Here is a 24,702-nt window from a genome sequence, read left to right as displayed (position 1 = left end):
CAGGTAGCTGGCGCACGGGTCCGCCAGCTGGCTGAGTCTAGCCGCGAGCGCGGGGTGGGGGTAAGGACCAATCATAAAAACCAGGGAAGTTCAACAGGATAGGGGAAATTTTTTCTCAAGCATTTGCGACACCTATTCTTGTAGTTGTTGCTAAATATAATATTTGTAGCCATAAAAATGCATAACTCAGCCATGAATTTCCAATTTACGCTATATTGCCTTTCCTTATGATAACTAAATGTCAATTTCTAATGATTTTTATTTTCGGTCGAAGTGTTATTAGAAAAACAAATGAAGGTGACATCCGCATCCTCTCAAGTGAACTGTGTTGTTGTTTCGGAGTTCTGTAGTGAAATCGAAGAATGTCGGCATTTGCCAGCGTGTTTCGCATCGTAATAGATCTTCAAAATTTGGAGTATAGTAAGAAATACGTTACTGTTGCGCAGTTAAGGACTGCCCTTCCAAGGGCTGTAAGTTTTTCTGTTTTCCTCGACAAGTAGCCAGGTAAGTCTCGTTCATTTTCATTGCACCTGCTGTCATGTGTTGTGAAATACTTCTCAAGAACGTAGTTGTTGGATGTTTAAATTTGGGTAACTTAATCCAACTCTTTAGAAGAACAGTGACATTTCAGTTTATTTCCTCTCAATTGATAAAGACATATCTTTCCCGTGGAGCAAGTATAGGACTGTTAAGAATGATCAATCCAAATGTAGTTCATCTGCTTGAAGCGATTATTATTAAATTCCAAGGATCTCGAAAAAGGAATGCATAATTTTTAGTATGCTTAGTTAACTTCCATCCTTCGCTCGTCACATTGTTTTTATGCTTCTATGTGCTTGCTCCAAACATCCAAATTCGGTGGTTTGAAGTTACTATGTATTAGAATTACTGTTTAAATCTATTTAAGTGAAATCATTTTTAATTAATGCCTTTATTTTTCACTTATCTACACCAAATTGTTTTGTTAGTGAAGTTAACTTTATGAATTTTTGTGTTGGTGTCATGTGAATCTTTCTATAATTTTAACCTGGTATTGAAATACTCTTTGTAACACTCTAAGATAATTTTCGTCTAAGAAATTACTGAGCTGTATTTCTAGTTCCTTAAAAAGTTTTGAATGATCGCCTCATCCATGCTGCCATTCAGAGGCGTAACTAGGACTACGCTTTGGGGGGAGGGGATAGCCTGGGGTGGCGATTCCCCACCTTCGTTGGGGAAATTTTTTGAAAAATAGCATGCCTGGAAATACATTTCACATAATTTTCGCACTAAAAAATTGACCATATGCAGACGCAGTTATTAAATGTCAAAACTAGACAATTTTTTTAGCTTCTCTGAGGTTTTGGGGGGATCTATCCCCCTTCCCCCCCTATAGTTACGCGTCTGTTTCCATTTTTGTCTTACAGAACTGATTTTTGTGGATATCGTCTAAAAATTGTTTAACAGTGCAATACTCATTTATGGCCAATTCACTCAGCTAATTTTGATTGAAAGTCCTTGCATTTCTCATAACTTTCTTGTGTTTTTCATAGGGAGGTGTAATTTTCCTTTAATTTCTGAAACATTACAAGTGATGTACTCTAATTGTGTTTCTTTCTATTCTTTCTTTATCCAGGAGTTGATGAATCATTCTTCAGAACTTCATCATGAAAAAAATATGTAGCACAGAACTATTCGGCTAAGTTTGTTATTCTCATGAATAATGTACTTATTGACAATAAATATTATTTTTGTCTTTTTATCTTCGATTTTAATTTATGTGCAACAACCTACTGTCCTGAGGCCTTGATTGCTCTTTCCTCCAAATAAAAATGATATGTAACTACCCATTCGCTCCTGAGAATCGGTTATTTTGTGCGTACGAGTTTGCGGGCATTTTGAGTTGAAGCAAATAGACTTGAAATAATGGAATGGGAAGGGAGGTCGTATTTTAGTGATTTGAAATTGGCGGCAGATGCCGATGCTGCTGCCATCTGAACTTATAGTAGTAAAACTCTTTAGTGTCAAAGAAGTTTTGCGTGGAGTTGGACATCTATGATAAAAACTATGGAACCGATTCAGGTAGCCGGTGGGCCTGTGCGCCACCCTACGGTATATATACTATAGTCCTATAGTTGCTCGATCCTCATGTTTCAGTGTCGGGGGGGGGATAAAGGTCGTTGTTTTCAACTTTTCGAAGTGACATGGTGGAATGCAATGCATCTCGGCAATCATGTGTCTGCTAAGAATGGCTTTTAGTTTTAAATTACATATCTTTAAAGATTGTTTAATGAGTAGATTAAATAAACTAGTGTATTAGGCCCTTTAAATTCGCCCCAGTGCTGCGTCTTATCACGGAAGTGGATTCTTTGGTTTTAGATTCCCGTATATAGTAATTAGATACCGCAAGCAGCAATATTTCTTTTCGCTATTATCCATTTAACTGCCGTTTGCGAGCTGCCCGTGCTTCGTCGCAATCGCTTTAAGCCGAAGCACAAATCAGAAGCGACCTTGACGCAGTGGCGGATACAGATGGGGGGCGCAGGGGGCGCGCGCCCCCCCCCCCTTGCGGGTCCGCATGTATTGCCGATCACTGCAAAACCACAATTTTAACTTTTTTATATCATAAGATGGCATTGTCTTTTACATGTTTATAATCACTTTAAATAAAATTTTCATATACTTTGCCTGTGACTTGATCATCTTTTATTACGATAAAATTAAACACAATTCAAGGTATGTTGCGCCCCCTCCTTGAGTTTTTTCTGTATCCGCCTCTGGCTTTACGCAAAAAAAATAACTAAAACATCTCTGTTGAGCTCCTTCACTTCGGTGAGAAACCCGAGAGGCGAGAACGCTTCTAGGAAAGCCGAAGTGCTATTACGTGCTGCGGAATAAATCTTCCCTTCACTGCTGCGCATTCGCGTCACACGAGCATCAAAACTACCGAAAGACTGCGAGTAGACGCGTGGGCGCACGCTTTAGTCTTTAAGCAAAATCAGTACTGAATTGAAACCAAAGTATTCAACAAATTTTCTTTACACCCAAGAAAAATGATATATATTATTATAAGATATGTAGCTAAAATAAAACCATTTTTCAAGGAAATAATCTCATAAATCCAATAGCTTGGCGCCCTCCTAAACCATGGCTTGCCCTCCTAGTTATGATCCTGCGTACGCCCTTGAGTAGACGTCGTATATACGAGTAGATGTTGTGTATACATATGTTCCTTGAATCTCCGATGATATTTCTAATTTGACTATTGCACATGTAAAACGCCCTTGAACAGGATCAAGAGAGGGGCGAGTGGGGGCTACAGCCCTCCCCAGTGGGGAAGCCAGGAATTTCGGTCGGGGATGTGGGGGTCCAATATCAGTGGGGAATTTTTTTTACACTCGTTTTAACACTTTTCATGATAAAAAAAACTTCATTTATCTAAGAAATATTTTGTAAATTCATGATTTTTAAATATTTTTCAATGAAGCAAATTAATTGCGTTTTTATATTCCGAGGGAGGGGCTCGGACCTCCCCCTTTGCTACGCCACTGTCCCTTCATCTCCTTGGGTATCCAATTTACGATGCATAAATGTTTTTTTTTGTTCAGTTGTCGAATATTTACAAGAGAGGGCCCCCCTCTCCTTGTCCCTATCCTTGATCCGCTGCTCGCTTGAACAGGATCGCTTATATATAAACGAAAATTTTGGCATTCAATGTAATCTCGCTCATTCTAAATGTTAGAAATTAATTATTCTTGTTTTTTCCTTTTTTACTGATGACTCCTATTCCTTATAAATTAAATATTTAAATCGAAATGAACATATTGAGTTGATTTTTTAATTCTTTTCCTTCTTACGTAGCGATTCCTTATTAACGTCAATCATCGATATAAATGAGAACGTGCAATTCAGCCCCTCTTATTGTTAAGAGAGACATCGGGAGTGATGCGAACAATTCTAGTCCTTTATTCGAGAAAAAAATATTACAATTAATTAGAATTTTAACTTTAGATTAAGAGGTTAATTTACTAACCCACGTTTTTTCGAAATAAAAATAAGAAAATAAACCACCCTACCTTGGCCCAAGGTTCTACGTTTAAATTATATAAAAAAAAGACGAGACGTTCGACATCAGAAGCGTGGTGCGCATTCGCTTTACATTTGACACCGGAGTGATGTGAATTCATTACCATCTATTTGAGTTATTAGTTGCGGTATTGTTATGAATATTTACAGGGAAAGAATTCGATTTTAGATATCGAAATTGATACCACATATTTGATTTTGACGATATGGTATTTTACTGTAAAATTTAAACGTGGGACCTTTGGCCAAGGCAGTGTGGTTTATTTTCTTCTTTTTAGTTCGAATAAAAACGTGGGTCTGTGAATTAACTTTTTTATATTGTAATATTTTATTCATTTAAATTTAAATAAAAAACGTGGTTTTTTATTATACTTTTTAATCTTTGCAGTGTCATTCTCAATTTTATTTTATAAAAGTGATGCCTATAAGGCTAACAAAAACTTCTACGTAAAAAAGTGCGAAATTACGAAGCCTAAAACAATGGAAGATGCGCAAACCCAACTTTTCATGCCATGTGCTTCTCTTCTCTACTGAAAATCTTGAGCACTTAGCTAATCGGTTAGTCAATTAAATTCGAGTTACAATAGGGTAGTTTCCTTCACGAAAGAAAACGAATTGCATTGATTGCGATTCCTTACCCATCATTAGTGTATTCATAATATACAAATTATTTGGTTTTAGAAATCCCACTCTAAATTTAGACGAATGGCAACCTCATTTGAAAAAGGCCAGATTGGCGCCCATGCGATTCCACTCCACGTGACGTCACAGGGACCTAGTTTCTATACTAGTAGATAGGAGTTTTACATTGTCTGAGATTAATAATGCATGCACGAGGCACAGAGCTCAGGGAAACATCTCTTAATAATCACCTATCAAAGCTGCCTAAAGTCGGAAAGTTTCCTTCGTTTGATAAGGTATTAATAATCCTTATTTAAGCCAAGCGCTACCTGCTAACAGGGTACTCAGCTACCTGCTAGCAGCCTGCGTCGTATCACCGCTCAAGCCTCGCCCCAAGGTCACCTCACACGGCGACAGCTGGAACCAGAACGACGTCACACGGACTTTTCCCATCATCCCTACTTAGGCGTCGCGTTTTCGCGCGCTTGAAAATTTTCACTTTTCGTTTAATCGCGAAAAATGGATATCGTCATTCGAAAATCTAAGAGCGTGAAATGCGCACTCCAGGAGTAATAATCTTTCGATTTAGACAGTAAAAAAATAATAGGAAACCACCCTATTGTCACTGGGTACATTTAAATGGGTATATGTATTTTAAGATATTGCCTAGAAGGAAAAAAACTAGGAACTGTATTGATATAAACAGTGGCGTAACTATGGGTTTGATGAGGGGGATAGACCCCCCCCCCCAAAGCCTCAGAGAAAAAAAATATAAAACTATTTCCTAGTTTTGATGCATAATATCTGCATCTACTTTAAGTTAAATTTTAAGTACCAAAATGATGTAAAATTCATTTCCAAGCATGTCATTTTACAAAAATTTTGTCGGACCCCGACTGCTTTGGGGGGGGGGGGGAGTCGCCCCCTTGGCCCCTCATTCCCCCCACCCCCAAAGCATATTCCTGGTTACGCCACTGGATAAAAACGTGGTAAAATTTTATTTCGGTGGATGGAAAATTGAACCATAAAATAATTTAATAGAATCACTAATGAACAGGTGTGAGAAAATGTCTTACAATGAATAATTCGCAGGAAAGTGGGGAACACGTACTTAGGGGTGAGGTATATAGTGAGTTGCCATGTGTTGGGCCGCTACTTCATTCCCTTATAATAAAACATATCAGCCCTCACTTCAATTGGATAGTCGCTAACTTTTGTCTTTATATTCATAGCACGCATTTGGGGTTTTTATCCTCGGTATAATAGGGTAGTTTCCTTCATCAAAGACAACGAAAGGCATTGATTGCGATTCGTTACCCACCATTAATGTATTTATAATATACAAATTATTTTGTTTTAGAAATTCCAGTTTTGACGAATGTTAATGGTCAATTTTAACCGCATTTGAAAAAGGCCGGATTGGCGCCCATGCGATGCCACTCCACGTGACGTGACAGGGACCTAGTTTCTGTACGACTAGATAGGAGTTTTACATCGTCTGAGATTACCGATGCATGCATGAGGCACAGAGCTCAGGGAAACATCTCTTAATAATCACCTATTAAACTGCCTATGGTTGGAAGTTTCCTTCGTTTGATAAGGTATTAATAATCCTTATTTAAGCCAAGCGCTACCATCTAGCAGGGTAATCTGTTACCTGCTAGCAGCCTGCATCGCAGCGGCGCACATCCTCTCCCCAAGTTCACCTCACACGGCGACAGCGGGAACCAGAACGACGTCACACGGAGTTTTCCCAGCATTCATACTTAGCCGTCGCGTTTTCGCGCGCTTGAAAATTTTCACTTTTCATTTAATCGCGAAAAATAGATATCGTTATTTAAAAATCTAAAAGCGTGAAATACGCACTCCAGGAGTAATAATCTTTCGATTTATGCAATAAAAAAATAATAGGAAACCACCCTATTCGTACCTTCACCATTGCCTGAGAGATATAGAGACCATAGTTTGCTGGGCTATTGAATACTGTTTTAGGGTAGGCAATGGGAAATCGGCCTCTCCATCGTACTGTGTAAAATACTTTGTTGTTAGGGTTTGTAATCCTTGAAATTTGGAGTATAGACCGTAGTACTGGTAGTACAAGAGTAAACGATAATTTTCGAGATAAGGACAGCCGAGATCCAGAAGCATGGTGCCAGGTATGTCTTCCAATCGCTGTAAGGTTTGAAATTTTTTCCTTGTTGAAATGGATAGATTCAGTCTTAAGGTTTGAACGAATTTCGTCTTTTTAATTATGTTTTAAAGCAATTAAGATTTTTTTCTTTTATCTCGTTGGACTTATTTTGTACGAGTAATACTTTTTTATTTTTATTTGATGTGCATAAAAAAGGCATTTTATGTACGTTTCAATTTTTTCGTCAAAGTTTTCCTACTCACTCGTACATACGCGTTCTTCATACGATTTCTATCTTAGAGAAGGAAAACTGAGGGCGCCCGTGGTCGTGAAGTTACTAAATCAATTGACTATCAAATATCCTGGCGTGCTTTTTTTATTTGCCTCCTGCTACTGTAAGGCGTCAATCATGCTCTCTTTTTCCTCAAAATGTGGACGGTGAACACATTGCTATCCATTCCGGGAGTAAATATCCGGTCCGCCGCCAGGCTATGCAAGCGTTTTTTCGTCCTTCTTCGCTTCTCGGAGCCTAGTTGGTTTGCGTTTTGCACGAGAGACGCGGGAGCAAAGTCAATATTTCCCGTCTGCTACCCTCAATTCACATTTCGCATCCAAATAATCTAAGAATTCGTGCGTCATCAAAAGAGTTGAGTAATAATAAAATTTCTGGCTGAATTTTTCCATCACAAACTACGGAGAATTTTTTTTTCTAGGAGGGTTTCCTTCTACAGGTGTGCTTTACCTGTATTATTTTGGGGTGGTTTTCAATATCGTGTCTGGGTCTGTGGCTGTGGTGCATCAATAATCGTAGGGAATCGTAATACTCGAATGAAAAGAAATTACATTCGCCGAGAAGTACCATATTATTATTCAGAAGTAATTAAGGTTTACATTTGATTGATTTCAGATGGATGCGAAAGTAGGTTATCTTAGTAATAAAATTTTTCGTAGTATCTTTCTCAGTAACCTTCGCTCCAAAAAAATGAGTCGCGTGACATGTACGATCTGTCAAATGGGTAGTTAATCCATGATCCGTGTGACGCCTTACTAGGAAATCAGATGAATCCACACACTACCGTGGAAGCCGCAGCGATAAGCGTGTGGTGGAATATGTTGGGATACCAGACGCTAGCCTGAACGAGAATGCTAAAAAGAGATTCAGGTGCGCGTTTTGGGATATTTTCGATGTAGCATTTATAGAACTTCATTGTTTTCCATGGTAAAAATTCCAATATCTATTCGTACGGCAAAACATCTCTTATTATATCATTCTGCCAGACATGGAACTAATTGCATTAAATTCTACCAAGAGTATCTCTCTCAATGGAAATATCACGTTAAAAACCGTATTCAAGAGTGGTGAGGATAATAGTTGATCAGTTAAATGTCTTTTGAATTTTCCAAATCAGGGTCACGTAAAATTTCACTTATGTTTGATGGAATTATTTATCCCAAGGCTGTATTCATTTTATTGTACCTACCTCTACTTCGTATTTAACAATAATTAATGGAATTTACTATGAATTAATACTGGATGGGAATGGATAAGACCTTGAATGAAAGAATGAATAGAACCTCGAACTGTTCTTAAATAAATATTATGTAATGCTATATTGTGAGACCGCTACAAGGAATTAATTTTGCTTCTGAGGATTTAACACCCGCTTTTATAGTACATACTTCAGTCTGGGACGCGTCGAATGGCTATTACATTCGGCGTTTGTTGCGTAATAAGCCGTATGAAATAGAAATGGCCATGCCTGTCACGGCTATGGCCGCCTGAAATTACTGACCATAATTAACTTTATTCATTAAGAGTGGGATGACCTTAATTTTTAAGGTTAACTAGATAATATGTGTGCTTATTTTTTATTTAAGAGATAAATCACGTTATTTAGAAAAATAATTTACAAAGATTCCCTATCAGTTATTGATTAAATTAGAGTTTTCTTTGTTAGTTTCCAAAAGTAAAAAAAAATAATTTTGGTGCTAAAATGTGGTATTTTGTGATAATTTTCTTCTGTAATTGGCATTTTATAAATCTACTTTAAGGTCGAGTGAGTCTCGTTACTTCGTTGTCACTTCAGGGGTGTCATGTAAGTGGTCCTTTATTGTTTTAAATCTTATGGAGTTTCTATCTTCAATATCACAGTCAGTGGAGTCAAACATTGATATACAGGTGTGAGATATCATTTAATTTAGAAATGTGTTGTTTTAGATCGCGCTGGATCACTGAGCTTCACCCAATATTTGCTGTTGTGCATTATAAACTATTTCTCTAACTAACATCGTGTTTATATCAATTAATTAGAAATGACTTGTGATTAACTTATGAAAAATGTATACTTGGGGTCGAGTAAACCTACTTTAATCGAAATATAATTGATTACTATTATCAATGAATTTCCTGAGCGCAAACAAAGAATATGTACGTTATCAGAGACTTTTTCGGAATTCGGCTTACAGTTATAGCTGAAGTAATTAAAACACGCTTGCTTGTCACTAGAGCTCCCTAATGTTATTAACTTGCTTTTAACTACAATTTTCTTTTAAACTTCAAAATCCAAGGTGAAGAAGAAAGAAATTAATGAAGAAGGAAAATTTTCTCAAAAAATTTCTTTCTTCATTAAGATAAAATGATATTTAAAATACTAAACTAAATCTCAAATGCTTACTATCCCGTAATTTCATGGTGTATAATTTTTCTTGAGACATCCTTTAATTAGGATCTAAGGCTGGTGACAAACTTTTATAAATAACGGCACATATGGGTAATAGCTCGATTTATACCAATGCATTGATCTGTGTGTGTGTATTCTTCGCGCCTAACGAAACATGAGTTTGTTCGTGTAACCCTGAAGACCACCCTCCCATATGTTGCTTCGAATTGACAAGTCATGATTCTTAAGATAAAATAGAAATTCTTTCTGTACATAATTTTAACTTAAGCCAAAAAAATAATTAGCGGTAAAAACTGATGATTATTGGTGTAAGGTTGTTGAATATTTAATTGCTAAATGCATATCCCTGGTATATCTAAATTAAAGCATGGAAGTATTTACAATCACTTGCACGTTTTTACCAAAGAACTGACCGGGAGCTTATGCGATATTTTCAAACAAACTAAATTTGTACCGCCAACCCCTTTTTTTATGACTACCCAAAGTAAATAGAAGTGAATTGCTTGGATAGCGTTTACTTAATTATCGGCCTTCGCCTAGGATCGCTCAGCGACGTCGCAGGTGGCTCTCTTTCTTCAATTAGAGCCTCACTTTCTTTTTTCTCACTTCTGCCAGGCGCATGTGAGAGGTTAGACTTCAAGCGGTCTAGTTGCGTACCTAGTTATAAATGGAACTCCTATTTATGATTTCATTTAGAGTTAATATTCGCGATAGTGAATATGCATTTGCGTCGAATCCTCGAAGCCGTAATTATCCCAGGTGCGTAATTTCAAAATAACTGTCGGAAAGTTGTAAAACTTGGTGTATTGATTAGATCCATTCGCTTCGCATCGATGGTCGAGTAAACTTAAGCGCGTCTTTTTTTTTCAGTGGATGCAATGTGGCCTCCGAGATGCACAGGCGTTCACATCCGAATTTCGATTTATCGATTTGAAATTAGTGGGCCTATTTTTGTGTATTTCCTCACGGGAATACCGTAAAAAATGTCTTATATTACGTAATTTCGGTTGCTAATATTTGAACAGTGAATGCAATACAATAGTTTTCATAGATATCTAGAAATCATTACTAATGATTCTTTATGCGTTTTATACCATTTTATCCCATATATTATCTCGTGGTTCAAAGAAACAGGTCGACCAAAATTTTATTTGCGATTTGTATGCTTATTTTCCCCCAGGATATAATAATGCGGTGATGTGTTAAATGGAAGACAAGTGCCCCATAAAATAGGTTGTGAGAATATGTGTAATTGCGTATGTTTCTCAATTTCAGCCATAATAATATTGCGGGAGCGACCACGCTTAAATTGTTTTTTTGACAATAATTACCTATATTCCGTCTTACATATGTTTCTAATGATTTCCTTAGTGATTAAACACTTTAAATGAAATTGAATTGGCACATTAAACGAGGCGTGCGACTAGATGTTAAATTTAAAATTTATTTAACTCTGCTTTTAGAATGCAATTGGAAGTGCATCTCCGGGGCTTCGCGTAGGCCGTGTTTTAATAAAAGTGTGGGGTGGGGTGAAGGTACTTTTCCGGCCCGTACATCTCGGAAGCTTAAGTTGTAAGCTCGTTTTCCCCGCGACATTAAAGTAATGGACTCAACTCTTTCGCGTATTTAATTTCACCGCCAAAAAATTTAACATTCAAGTAATTTTTTATGCTTTCTGGAGCCGGTATGCGTACGTCTCCTCCCGAGCATCATACGATATAGAGTCACGTAATTAAAATATAGGTACTCATTAGCAAAGAAAATTTTTCGTGTATAATTTTTAACTGGGGTGAAATTTGACTTCCGACGCATCTGGAGCAGAAGTAAACGTTCCCATAGTCTCAAAGGGAAATTTCTGGCCGCTGAAAAAAATAAAATATACACCACCCAAGCTTCCCCCACTGCCGCGCCAGTCGTTCCGTGCTGCCTCTCCCGGCAAACACTCGAACCTACCTAGTCTAAAACTTGCTCCGCGGCGGTAATTGCCAGACTGTGGCTCTCCGTGAGGGGACTTCTCAAAACCTAACCCGAAGCTTGATGCGAATGACGAGCATAGAGGTCGGTGCCATTGTGTGAGGTCAACAGTTTCGTCATCGTCCGTTTAATCGGAGGCGGAGTTTTTTTTCATCATCCTCGCCGGGAGAATGGTGCACGGGGTGCTGGGTCGCAGGTCGGAGGAGCACAGGCGATTGCTCACCTCCAGCATCGACGGCGCGAGACACGGCGAGTCCCTGGACAACGGTAAGTGCCCAAGCAGAGCGATCGATGCAGGGCGTGGCTGAATTGCGCTACGCAGGGGTTCACGCGGGCCGACGTTCATTTGTTGTTGTCGTCGGAAGGGGTTTTTAATCGGGCACGCGAATGAGTCTGCGAGATTCTTAGTCTTTATTTTTTTTTTCAAAATTAAATTTTTTTCCCTAAACCTCCTCACTCGGATAAGAAGATGGGTATCAGCCGCCGAATTTTCCGTTTTAGTCACCGGTGTACCTACCTTAAGATCAGATTCCGCGGCAATAATACAAGCCGGCAAATGTTATTGTGATATCGTGATTTCTCGAAAGCTTGAATTTTCATTTATTTTCACCCGAAATAGTAGACCTGAACTTAGGTTTTCCTTGAAATGTTTACAATATTTTGTAGACGCCCTCGTGAGTGGTTCACCGGGGGATCGAAAACGTGCTGGCTTCGTGATGTGTCTGATTTTTATTCTTCAGCATTTCCTTCTGGAGCAACTACTGGACCTCGTAAGCTAGGTAGTAATTGATTCATCACTAGAGATTGCCTCTCTCATCGTTAAAAGCAATCGCAATTGTTAGTGCGTAAGGTGCGGAGCCCGTCAATACCTGTCAATTTTGATCGACTGGCTCCATTCCCAGGACGGCGCCGTGGAATGGATGATTTATGACGCGACGATCAGTTTGGATGAATACATGGCGATGAACAGTGCAAGGGACACTGATTTTCTCTCGTTAAGCTCCAGGTGCAGAATTTCTTTCGGTGTTTATCATTAGCGTGGGAGTAATATTCAAGTATGGAAGTGGAACGTGGGAGGAGGGTGTAGGTAAGCCATCGTCTTCACTTTCTCACCGGCTTCGGATGTTGGGAACGTTCTACTAGGAAAGTGTACCTCTTTGCACCCTATTTTCATTTAAGAAGGTTTGTTTTTGGAAGAGTTGCCCTATTTAGTCAGGAAGGAAAGATTCGAACAGATGAGCAAAAGTCTCCTTTATTCGGGGTCGTGAACTTTAAAATTGCGAATGGTTTCTTGTCTGCGAGAAACCCTTGAGGAATTTATCGAGACATGTCGAGTTAGAAAAAAAAAACATCTTTCATGAATTCATATTTTTCCCGAACCACCGAACTAATGGTATCATCATTAATGGTGCACTAGGAATGTGTGTCAAAGATGGTGAAAATTTGAAATTTCGCTACGTGTGTGTAGAGAAAACTGTTGCATTGGACGAAGCTATTCATCACCAGATTATTTAGTATTTATCACCTTACCCATAGATAGTATATTTCGCATCGAAATTTTTATGAGAAGCTTTTAATGAAATACGAACCAAAATGTTTCTCTGTAATACGCAACCGGAAATCAAGTGAAAAAAAACACCATGAGGAACATCATCCCCCGAACGTTTTTGTATTTCAAGCTCCTCATGCCCATATCAACCATGAAAATTAAACAGCGTTGGTCAATTCTATAATGGTTTAATATTGGCGGATTTCTGTTTAGGTTTTGATGCGTGGCGCATCAAAGTTCGTATTTAAAGTGACATCGAGTGTGGCTGCGCTCATTGGCTGGTCGCCTTCGGATATTCTCAACGGTCTCGTGGGATTTAAAAACATAACAGGTTGCTCGCTCCTGTGGCCATCCGCCCGCGGAGCGTGCATCGGCGCTGAACCATTTCCGAGGGCCGCGCACCCCCTCTTCATATCATATTTCCACCTGGCCAGAGGGACACACGCTTCTCGACTCGCTCTTTTCCGTGCTGAGTTGACGAAGGCTGGTTGTGTGGATACTAATCAAGGCGGTCGATTTTTGCATCGCATGGAATCTTTAGGTCGTAGGCGTTTAAACCGCGTGTTTCTTGATGCGCGAAAACTATGAGTTTTACTCGAACGAAAAACGCTCCGTTAAAAAAAAATATTCTTTCCCCTTTTCCTGCTTTGCCGTAAGTGGTGAGGGTGAAATTTTATGGGATATGCTGATATCGTTCCTTAAAATATGCAATGTATTCACGAGGATCTTGAAATACAAGACCTCTTCAGGATGATCAGGCCAAGCAAGTGCGTGACGTTTTCTTGATTGAAGCTTATGCTGCTCACGATGACAAATTGACATTCGAGTGTATGCCGCGTGAAGATCCAGAGTTTTTGGCACGACGATATGTCACCCACTGGTGGCACTGACCAGCAGTGGATTCCAGGACCAGTCTTCACGAAACTTCGGGCCAAAATTCGTGGTTCATCGCACGACATGTATCCATTGGTCTAATATATGTAGACTGTGACAGTCTACGATGCTTGATGGTTACGAAAGGTTTCCCGGGATTTGCACGTGTTAAAACAAAATTAGGCGTAGCTAAAATAAGTAGTGTTAATTTAGCGGAGATTCTGAGAGTACGTACCCGATAATGTGCCCCGAGGGTCCTTCTCTTGACGACCTCCGCATTACCTATTTTCTCGGCAATCGTGGGCGTACCCAGCGGAGGGCAGAAGGGGACAGTTGAAGAAAAAGCTAAAGTAAATTTAGTGCAAAGCAAAAGTTTTGATAACATTTTCTTTAAATCCAAGGCAAGTGATATTAGTATAAAACGTAATTTAATAAAAATATTTTTCGAGCAAATAATTAAAAAAATAATGAAAAGTTGATACAATTAAAAAAAAAATGTTTCACTTAACCTTTTCTGTGTTACGACGCGTCGTGAGCGACCACGGCTTGCCCTCCTCTAGTTTTGATCGTGCCCTTGTCGGCAATGGCTAATTTGGGCGTAAGGGCTTCTAAAATCTCGTATATTGCATTGTTAGAGGGACTGTTTTTCTGTAGCTGCAATGCCACTCCCGCGATACTTTTATGACATCCGTCACGTTGGTTCGTAATGGACTCGTGTGGTATCTGGAGGAGCCTAAGTAAGTGCTTAGTTCATACGTTATCGGGGATGTATTATTTATGTACAGCAGTGAGGTAGCCAGGAATTTCGTTTGGGGGGAGGTGTCGAAAACCAGCAGAGAATATTTTTGAAAATTAGGGGACTAAGTGGAGGGTTTCAAACTAATTTTAAATTAATTCACAGTGTCCGGCGATATCTGGTGGAAATGTTTTATATCCGTGAGAATAAAATAAAATGGTAAACTTCCACACAATTTTATTAACAAAGTACCGACCCCGTTTCGACACGGAGTGTCATTATCAAGGTATTTGATAGGACCTTGATAATGACACTCCGTGTCGAAACCGGGTCGGTACTTTGTTAATAAAATTGTGTGGAAGTTTACCATTTTATTTTATTCTCATTAATTTTAACACTTCATAATCGAAAAAACTTCATTTGTCAAGGAAATATTTTTTAAAATCATGATTTTTAAATATTTTGTTTACTTTTAGGAAGGAAAATAATTGTGTTTTTATATTTTGGGGTGGTCCGGACCCCCCAGACCTTCCCCTGGCTACGCCACTGATTTACAGCAGGGATACGACCACCCTGAATTGATGGCTCACCCTGCAATACCTGACAACTATATCACCAAAAAACAAACTACTCACCCACCCCCCACCTCCCATTACTTTTTTGAGTGTATTTCTGAAACCTGCATGCTGTTGGTAATAATTGACACACTTCCTTCATTTTTATTTTAAATTCTAATAATTTATCATGTTGCTGTCAGTATTTTTACGGCACACAAGATATGCTTGAATAAGCACCATTTCCAAATTTCAAAGCGCGCTGTGCGCTATCAACTCTCCTTGCAAATCAAATCTCACGCATCAAAAATTGGGTTAAAATAGAACCTTCGCACGGAAACGCACGAAATTTCCGCCCAAGTAAGCTCTCTTCAAATTATGTTAAAACTCCAAATTTCATTGATGTGCAACTAATATGTTAGAGGCTATTCAAACATTTCTGTGAAAATCAAAATTTTGAAAAGAGGGAATTGGAAAGTCTCGAGTATCTCATCAAAGTTTCAGTACCGTTTGTTCTATCCCGTGTTCTTATTGGTCGTTCACCACCGTCTCACTGTCGTCGTGTTTTGGTTCTGATCGCAGACAAGGCTATCGGTGGAGTTTCTGATATGCACGCGGAGATTATTTCGGTGGGGATATTTCGTGGCATTTCGTGCAATCGATCAGTCCGTGGGGAGTGCGTGCACCGCCTTCGTTACCTGGCGACCGCCGTCGGCGCCTCAAGGCGTTGTTGTATATATGAGGCCGTCGCGACGGCTTATACGTTATAAAAACCCCCGCCGTTTCTTCGTGTTCCGACCGCAGTTTGAGAGACAGATCGTTTTCCATAAGTCATGCAGTCTGCGTGCAGACTCGCGTGCATGAACTTGTAGCATTCACAGCTTACAGTGTCTTGGAGGAATAAAAGATTTGGTGTGCTGAATATTGGAAAAAAATAGATATCGGGGTGGCATGGCATCTTATCCAATACATATCCCAGGTAGCTTTCCATTTTTTCACTCTGTGTGTGTGCACTCACTTACATTTCTATGAATTTTTATTTCTTAGGAAAGGCGGATAAAAGTGCAAACTGCACGTTTTGAAGAAATTGTGCTTTCTCGAAGAAGCTATTAATCTTCTATTTTCTATCGGAATAATCGCCACGTGTATTTTAGTTTTAAAGAAATATTTTGCTGCTAAATGGTTTTTTAACATTAAACACGCGAGGAATGAACCCCAAAACATTTTTTTCGACAGAATATAAATCTGTATTTAGCCCTAAAGGCCCAAGTCGAAGCACATTAATAACTTCGTGGAAAACTACCATCCTGTTTTGCAGGAATAGTTCTCGGGTTTCCCATCGGTTGTAGATTTGGGTCACCCCGGAAAGTAACCCGAGAACTTTTCCTGCAGAGCATGTGCCGGGAAAAACTTAAATTCTATACCATCCGGTTTGATAGACATTATGATGAATTTTCATGTCTCCTGCCTCATTTATATTTATCATAAGGATATTTTGCATGGAGTAATATTTCACCTTAAGCACAGTAAGATACTCTGCCTCTGAAATTATTTCACTAAAACATGCATTACGTAGAGCTATGCTTGTCTCAAATCTAACGTACAGTCATCTATGTCACAATATCTCTAACCATGACATTGAATGAAGTTTGGTGTCACCAATGATCTTCCTGTGAAGTATTCCATTCTTCCGTGTAAATTTATCCTATTGGCCACATCCGTATTTGATTGCATGTGTTCGTTTTACTTTGCTGTGCTCGGAGGGAAAAGAAAGTATTCTGTTCACGCAGCCTGTATACCAGTTAATTGTATTTGTCTGTGTATTTTCAGTTTGGAGTTAGACGGTAGAAACTTGCACCAATTCAATACTCAACCTGCGATGCAGCGTTATCCTCTCCCTATCACTGACTTCTGTTTGCCTGTGGCCGTATCCATTTTTTGTGTTTCTTCATCGCATACCTACCTGTTGTGGCAGGAAATCTCTCGAATATTTTAAGCTTATAGCTGTTCTCAATAGCTTCCAGCCGGAAGAAAACGGTTCATGTGGCGGTTTAGGAAGCGTTTTCGTACATTCTTGGATGGAGTATTTTCGAAATTCCAATGGTGCATATTTTTTTCTGATAAGTTATTTTTAACGCTTCGCGTTACCGTTTTAAAGGCTTCCTATTAGATTTTTCAATATCACTATAAGTATTTGCTGCCACTCTGTTTATGCTTCTTTAATTTGCTATATTTATCACTTAATGGTACGACTATTCCGAGCCTTATAGCCAGAGATAACGTCGTCTTTTTGTATCGTTTGAGCCATAAGTTTTTTAAATTGAACTTCGGTCGAGGCTTGAAGTCTTGGGTTAGGGAAACTGAGAATTTAGTTCGGATAAATTTTTTGTGTTGGGAGAAGGTTCTTCAGGGTCCACAGGTTTTTCAATCAGGGAGAAGGCTATTTTTGCATCATTGCGTGTGTACATGATAATTGTTCAGGGATGGTAGCACTCGAATCGATTTGATGACTAGATTACCGCGAATAGTCGACATTATTAGAGAATCAGTGACCAATTTTTTTATATTTACAGAGCTTTTACTTCGAGGGTTGAAACGAATTTTCTCAAAGTTAGTAGCCTTAAGTAGTTTTATTAGGGCTGTCCACAAAGTTACGTATTTCGGTGATAATATTTGTGGGACAAGATTTGAGTTTAACAAATGAGAAATAGTCAATTTTGAGAAGAGTAACACATAGTTCGTTTTAAGTCTCGAACAAGTCGAAATTGCTAGCCCTGAGTGGTTGAGTTTATCTGAATCGCGTTAAAAAATCACATTTTTTAATGTAATTATTATTAATGTAGTGTAATGAATTCCTTTTATGTCCGCCCTTACCTGCACTAAAGAGTTGCTAAGGAAAGGTCATCATCCTGCGGTCGAGAGCCACTCGATCCAGACACTACATCCATCAAAACACCCTTCACCTCTTCTCCGTCTGCCAGTCCGTATTTCCAGTGCCCGCGCCTTCTTCATGCCTCGTCCTCTTACGCCTCGCACCACATGACGTTGCGGTGACTCGCTGACTGCGGTGTCTATATCGGGTGAGCGTATCCAGGCACAAACCACCGAACGTGGTTCGTTCTCGTACTTACATACTCGTTTTTGCACTTACGTACATACCTTTTTCCTCACATTTCCCACAAAATTTAATTAGGAAAACTTAATTCAGGAAGGGACTTTTTGCGTGTTATGTTAAAGGAGGTCCATAACGTAGCTAGTATACTGGGAGTGTATAGAATCGTTTTACGCTTGATTTTGTGGAACATTGCTATATCCATGATAAAAACACAAATGTTAATTTCCACACCATTTGATTTAACACATAGCGACCGACCATTGTTTCAATACTTTGTGTTGAAATCATGGTCGGTCATTAATTGCTAAATTAAATAGTGTGGAAATTACTATTTGTGTTTTTATCATGCTGGGAGTCATCTGTTCCTCGATCGCCTCGTTAAATTTGGGCTGCGTGGGGTAAGACGTTTACCCGTTGATCAATTCAAGTTATTATCAATCGTATGATCTTTTCACTGTTTGCATTATTTGTTATTCATGCTGCCCAGTTTATCTGAGGATAACATTTTCGTCTCTTTGTCGTCTCGCAGTAATGCCTGTGGGAATTTGTTCTCAAAATATTCCACATTATACATTACAACTTTCAGTGATTCTTCGTTCATAGACGTGTATTTAAGTATTTCATGTAAAGAAGCGTTAATATTCACAAATTCAAAGGGGGGCTAGGGGACCAATGACCCCGCCATAATTTCTGTATAAATAGGATACATGAAAATCATTAAGGTGGCTCTCCACTGCAAGTTTTTATCGCACCAACTCAAAAAGCAATGTTTCAAGATATTTGGAGAGTATCTACAGGCGCATTAGCGCCTAGTGACCAATTATGCGATCTTCCCCCTGAACAGCGAGCGTAATCCGTCCATCATAACTGTACCACAAGCCTCTTCCGCAAAATTGAAGTTTCAGATGAGGGAAGACTTGTATTATTTGATTGGGTAAGCGGCAGCAAATGAGCTCATAAGTTATAGAATTAACGTTAGAGAAAACCCGCTGGTTTTCAATCCAAGCGGTGTCGGAGATTTTTAGAGGAATGTCGATGGAATTACCCAGAAAACAGACTGCTTCTCATGTGCACAATCTTTGAAGAATACTTGAAGTAACCTTGTTTTCGAAAAAAAATCCATAATTTCTATTTACCACGTCATCTGCCCTGTGGTTAGCCAATATTTTTAATAATGCTTATATTTGAAATTTTAATTACTCTTTCATCTCTAGCATAGCTTATTCAGTGATTGAGTTGTCTGGGTCCTTAGCTAAATGACATCTTGCCGGTTTCATTTTCCCTTTCTGTGCATTATACAATATCAGCGCATTTTGGAAAATTTATTTTTACATTTACGAGTATCATTCTGGGCTAATATAATTACCTTCAAGCAGAATTTTTCTTCAGCTTTTATCCTGTATACACAGTGAATAATAGAACTGTAGGAATATAAAACGAGGCTATTAAAAGTTTACCGTTTGTTAGCATAGATTTATTGATACATAGATTAATTGATGGATACATTAAGGGAAATTCTAGGTGAGATGCGGAGGAAACAGAAGGTATGGATTGAACTAACACTGATGGGGATGTTGAAAACGGCGATGGAATCTTGGGAGAACAAGGAAGAGGAGAGGATAGGATTTTTTGATAGAATGAAAACGAGTAGGCCTTATTTTGAATTTAAGAGGGATGTCCATAAAGGGAGGCAAGACCGCCAGGATGTTTTTTAAATATTCCATGCAAACATACCTTAATCGGTAGATTACTTTAATAATAAGTTAACGTTTCCGCACGTAATAGCCTTTTTGTAAAAAAATCGTGATTCAATAACCGGAAACAGTGGGGGAGGAAGAGACGGCACGGAATGCATCCGAAAATTATCGGAGATGAAATCATTGCATCGGAAAACTTTCTCTTAGCGAGGAACTATAAATAAATTAATGTTTTGATTAAAAAATTCAATGATAATCCATCCGAAGTGGTCCTATATTAGTCGAGTTTCACGATGAGGATTATTTAGGTTATCGAATAATTAAAGTCTGAGAATATGATGAGACTGGAAATTTTTCTGTGATAGAAAAAGTGAAGGGAAGTGGTATCGGTAGGTATTTTTTAGATGAGTGAATGAGTTGCAATTCTGTTGAAACTTAAAAAAGAAATAGTTAGAAGCAGAGGCTGGTTTGGAAATTGTTACTTTATAACCTATTGGAGAAAGGTCAGAAATTTTCAAGAGTGAGAGAATATCAAGTTTATGGTCATTGTTATTTCGTTTTTCATTCTCGTTGCCGAAGTCTTTAATTGTCAATTGTTATCTGCTACTCTGTGACTGGTAAACTATTGTTTCTGCGATTTGAGCGTGATTATGCAAATGGATTTTAACGTGATATACGATAGCGGAGTTTATCGAGAAATATTTAATTATGCGTTCTTGATAAGACGTCGAAATATGCAGAAAAAGCCAATTTCTTTTACACAATGAAATAAATTGATTTTTGGATGAAGAGCTTGTTAGTTATTTTAGACCGTATTAAAGCGTTCATTTTTTATCCATTTCCGAGGATGTAACATTTAATGTAAATCGTAGCAGCGGTAAAACTATTATTAAAACGCTGGAATTAAAGTGCGTAACGTATTTTTTAAGTACTGAAGATCATAGAAACTTTATCGTCCCTCTGCATTCTTCGTAAAAGCTCTCATGAGTCATCACTTTAAGAAATCGTTTCTTTGAGAAAAAATGTTATATTATTCGAAATTTTACCATTAAAAAGGGATAATTACTCCATTTATACTATCGTGGTCGTATTCAAAGGTAAAGTTGGAGATATTTACGTCAATGTAAGCGCTCGTTGTTTAAATGTTAACAATAGTGGACGACGGTGAGCAATAACTTGATTGGCAGTAATAAATGGCTTATAATATTCGTCTGAAAGTTTTTCTTGCTATTTTAAAGGTCGCTCGCCGACTAGAGTCAAAATTTGCCCCGAACTACCTCTCGTCGGTCGACTCCCAATATATGAGGGATAAAATAGAAGCGTGCTGCGCTGGCACGGCTAGGCCGTTGGCCGCCCACCGCCCCCTGTCGTGAGATCATTATGCGGTCTCCTTCGAGAGGATCCCCACTAGAGGTGGCACGTGTTCTTCCAGGACGGTGTTATCTCTCTGTTGTCGTGGTTCGAGCAAGATTTTCTTGAATCATAAGAATGGCTAAATTATTGCCTATGGAAAATCGGAAGCATTATTTAGAAGGCAAGTGACAGCCCGCTAAACTAAGAGAAGTTCGTAACACTAATAAGCTATTTCAATCATTACCTACTGTAAGGAGAGAAAATAACTCATTAACTCACCCTAACACGCAAATTTAACTCATTGTCAGTACCTACTGTTTTTCTTCCCTCCAGTTGTTATCGTGTCGCAAACTTGATTCAAAATGAACGCGCGAGAGTGTGGAATCGAGGCCTGTACTTCTTGGCCCAATTCCTGTGGTTCAAAACTTGTTTTACGCAAGGTAGATTTCGAACCTGGCGAAAGAATGCTGGTGATAGCATTGTCTCCTGACCTCAGAATTGCAGAAGCATTCAGCCGTTATTATGGTATTTCCTTGTGTGTTTTCCTCCATTCTGAGCTGATTCAATTTGAAAAGTCCATCCAATGGCTAATCCTTCGACGTTAATCTTATGGAAAGATATGTTTTTTACATTTCCCTAAAATACCACACATTCTTTAGCTAGTTTTTTCTTATCACTAAGAGAGTGGACTTTAAAATTTGTGTTTTACTAATAAGTAGTGTGGTGAAGAAAGATGTAGGCTCATTGATATGTGTTTAAATTGGCGTACATTTTTCAATATACCCTATTATTTTTTATTTGCGATAAATGGTATTGTTTGATTTTACGGTGCTTCCAATTTCTGTCGAAGACACCTCAGGAGTGAAGACAGGAACACAAGGATCAAAAGCATGGTAAAATACATTGGCGATTTCTGCATGGCTACATACTTATTCAGTTATTATTCATCATCGGCTTAATACTTTTTTGAGATACTCAAACCAGCCCACGCGATTATTAAGTAGAAATATAAACAGCAGAAATAAAATTATGTATTTTCCCGATAGTGTTTAAGCATTGACGCATAATAAATCTGTGTGTGCCAAAGCTGACTTCTAGTAAGCTATTAATCCCTGCCTCAGACATCAGCGTGCCTGCTAGGCGGTTCTTGAAGCGGTAATTTTTCCATAACCTGTGCTTATATGATGCATGCAGATACCGGGACGGTTACGTCGTATGACTTGGCTTCTATGGTCGTCATATTATTGACAGGTTAGTTTCTTGGCTATGGCGAACGTTGTTTTTATTTTTTCATATGTGTGGAATTTTTAATGTTGTTAATCCGTTATCTAGCTTCAAAAAATATAAATTTGTAGTTAAATTTGAAGTCTTTCATCTGGAAATTTCTAAATGAAAATTGTTCTAGGAAGACGAGATCTATCTCAACCTTATTTTTGGATTCGGAATTTACTTTTTTAGGTGGGAGCAATTTTCGAGATTGTTACAGCCGTCAATTCGTCTATTTTACTGGTCATCCGTTTGGACCATTTGCAAGTGTCAATTCAGTCTCCAGCGAAAAATATTCATCAATACTTTCCAAGGTTGTTTACCGTCCGTTAAGAAGCTACAGTGCGCCACGCCATTGTTTTCATTTGAATCCCCACAGTCCGTTATAATTGTTTGCCGCACCACAACTGCAATGTTTTCCTTCCGTATCTACTTTTACGCGAATCCGTTTCTTGGATCGTCACCCGCCTTTCGTGGAGACGGGAGCGTGGATGCGTCATACAGGAATTCCGAGCTGCACTCAACTCGAGTGAGTGCGCGCTCTCAACATGAGTGACGTCCTGGAATACGGCCCTAATACCTGCGACTCCGCGACGATGATTCTCCACCGTTCTTGTCGGATAAACTCGAGGGAGGAACGGAGATGTTGGACACGTCACTCAGCGCCGGTTCTAAAATAACCCTCGTATGGACCTCGAGATAGGTGTTTGGAATCCATAAAAGTCATGTTTGAAGACTTCGAAAATTGATTTTCGCAGTTTTGCCCATTTCAAAAAATTGTATTCAGCATACGAATATGGTTTACTAGTTTTTTTGTACCTTCTTCTATTTACTATGTAAAAAGTGAGAACGGGTTGTGGGAAAAAATTGATATTTTTCGATATCACTTGCCGTAAAATTTAAGTTACTATTAGTCCGAGTATTGATTGATTATGATGCTTCATTTTCATTTTAAAAGAAATGAGTTAACCACTATATTAGGCCATATTGCTGGGGATCTGGGACGTCGGCAGACAGTGGAGGGCCGGAGAAACATTTGGATTAACTATGATGCATGTAGAATTTAACTATGATATATTTGTAGAAAGGGAGAGATTAAATTTATTTTAAGTATATATACGTAATTGAAATATTTCCTGATGTTTCCTTTTAACTTTTTATGTTAAATTGTCTGTTTTAAAGGACTTTCTGTGTATATCGTATGAAATATCCCAACCGATATTAATTTCCTGCATCAGTTTGTACCATATGTATAATGTTCCACTCTTTGTTTTGTCAATACATCTAACCCACTTGCCTACTCTTTCTGTAGCTAACCTTACTATCTTTTCCCAACTTCCTGTGCATCAGAGGCATTTTCTTCACCCAGCGTATGATGAGAAAATGATCTTATCGCCCTAGTTATTTTTATACTTCTTGGCACTGTGTTACCTATCACAGTTTCCAATTAGTTCCATCATCGAAAATAATTGGAGTAAGACTGAAGGCAATAAAAAAATAGTGAATAAATTTCGCTCGCTGATTTTCTGAAATGGGGGTCTTGTTGTACTCCGATCCGTAGCAGTGTGCGATATTTCGTTTTATTTTTAAATTGCGTTTCTTTACTTTCTGTGGAAATTGGAGATCCTTGATGAAGGAAACGAACTGGACCATTGCTACGTGGACTTTATTGAAAGATGAATTCGCTTTTGAGTCAGAATCGGAATGCTGTTATCTCCTTCCATCGTCTATAGCACGGAGTTCCACTTACCCACTCGTCGGTCGGATAATTAGCTACCTACCGCTACTTTAAGGCATTGGTTGCATGCATGTCCTAGATGCTTGGCCAGCACCAGAGTGACAATTTTCAAATATGACTTTCCTTTAACTTTCACCTTTAATGTCCCTCTTCTTTCTCAAACTTATCGAGAGTTTGGGAAATTTTACTTGTCGTTTTAAAGGCACAGCGAACAGTGTTCACCCTTTTATATGGGTTTTGGAATTGAGCTCCGTAATTATTTGCTTTGAACAAATTCAATAATTCCCTGAGCCCACGATCAGTAAATGCGTTAAAAGAGTGCCTATTAGGAGAATGATCTCTTCTGATA

The 24,702-nt window shown here is 38.6% G+C and overlaps 1 protein-coding gene across 2 annotated transcripts in view; it reads left to right on the top strand.

The window, feature by feature from the left end:
• Positions 1–11,460: 11,460 nt before the first annotated feature.
• LOC124155490 (protein PALS2) overlaps positions 11,461–24,702 on the top strand; it is a 51,414-nt gene continuing 38,172 nt past the window's right edge. Inside the window, exon 1 of one of the 2 annotated variants that reach the window (XM_046529338.1) lies at positions 11,461–11,739. In XM_046529338.1, coding sequence (XP_046385294.1) covers positions 11,643–11,739 — 97 coding nt within the window. In that variant the 5' untranslated portion in view covers positions 11,461–11,642. The remainder of the gene's footprint in view (positions 11,740–24,702) is intronic. The other variant, XM_046529339.1, reaches the window with a different exon arrangement.

The sequence above is a fragment of the Ischnura elegans genome, chromosome 3 (genome assembly GCF_921293095.1).
Source record: "Ischnura elegans chromosome 3, ioIscEleg1.1, whole genome shotgun sequence".
NCBI classification, from domain to species: Eukaryota; Metazoa; Arthropoda; class Insecta; order Odonata; family Coenagrionidae; genus Ischnura; species Ischnura elegans.
The sequence above is the reverse complement of the archived record's forward strand: the minus strand, read 5'-3'. Positions and strand labels throughout refer to the sequence as shown.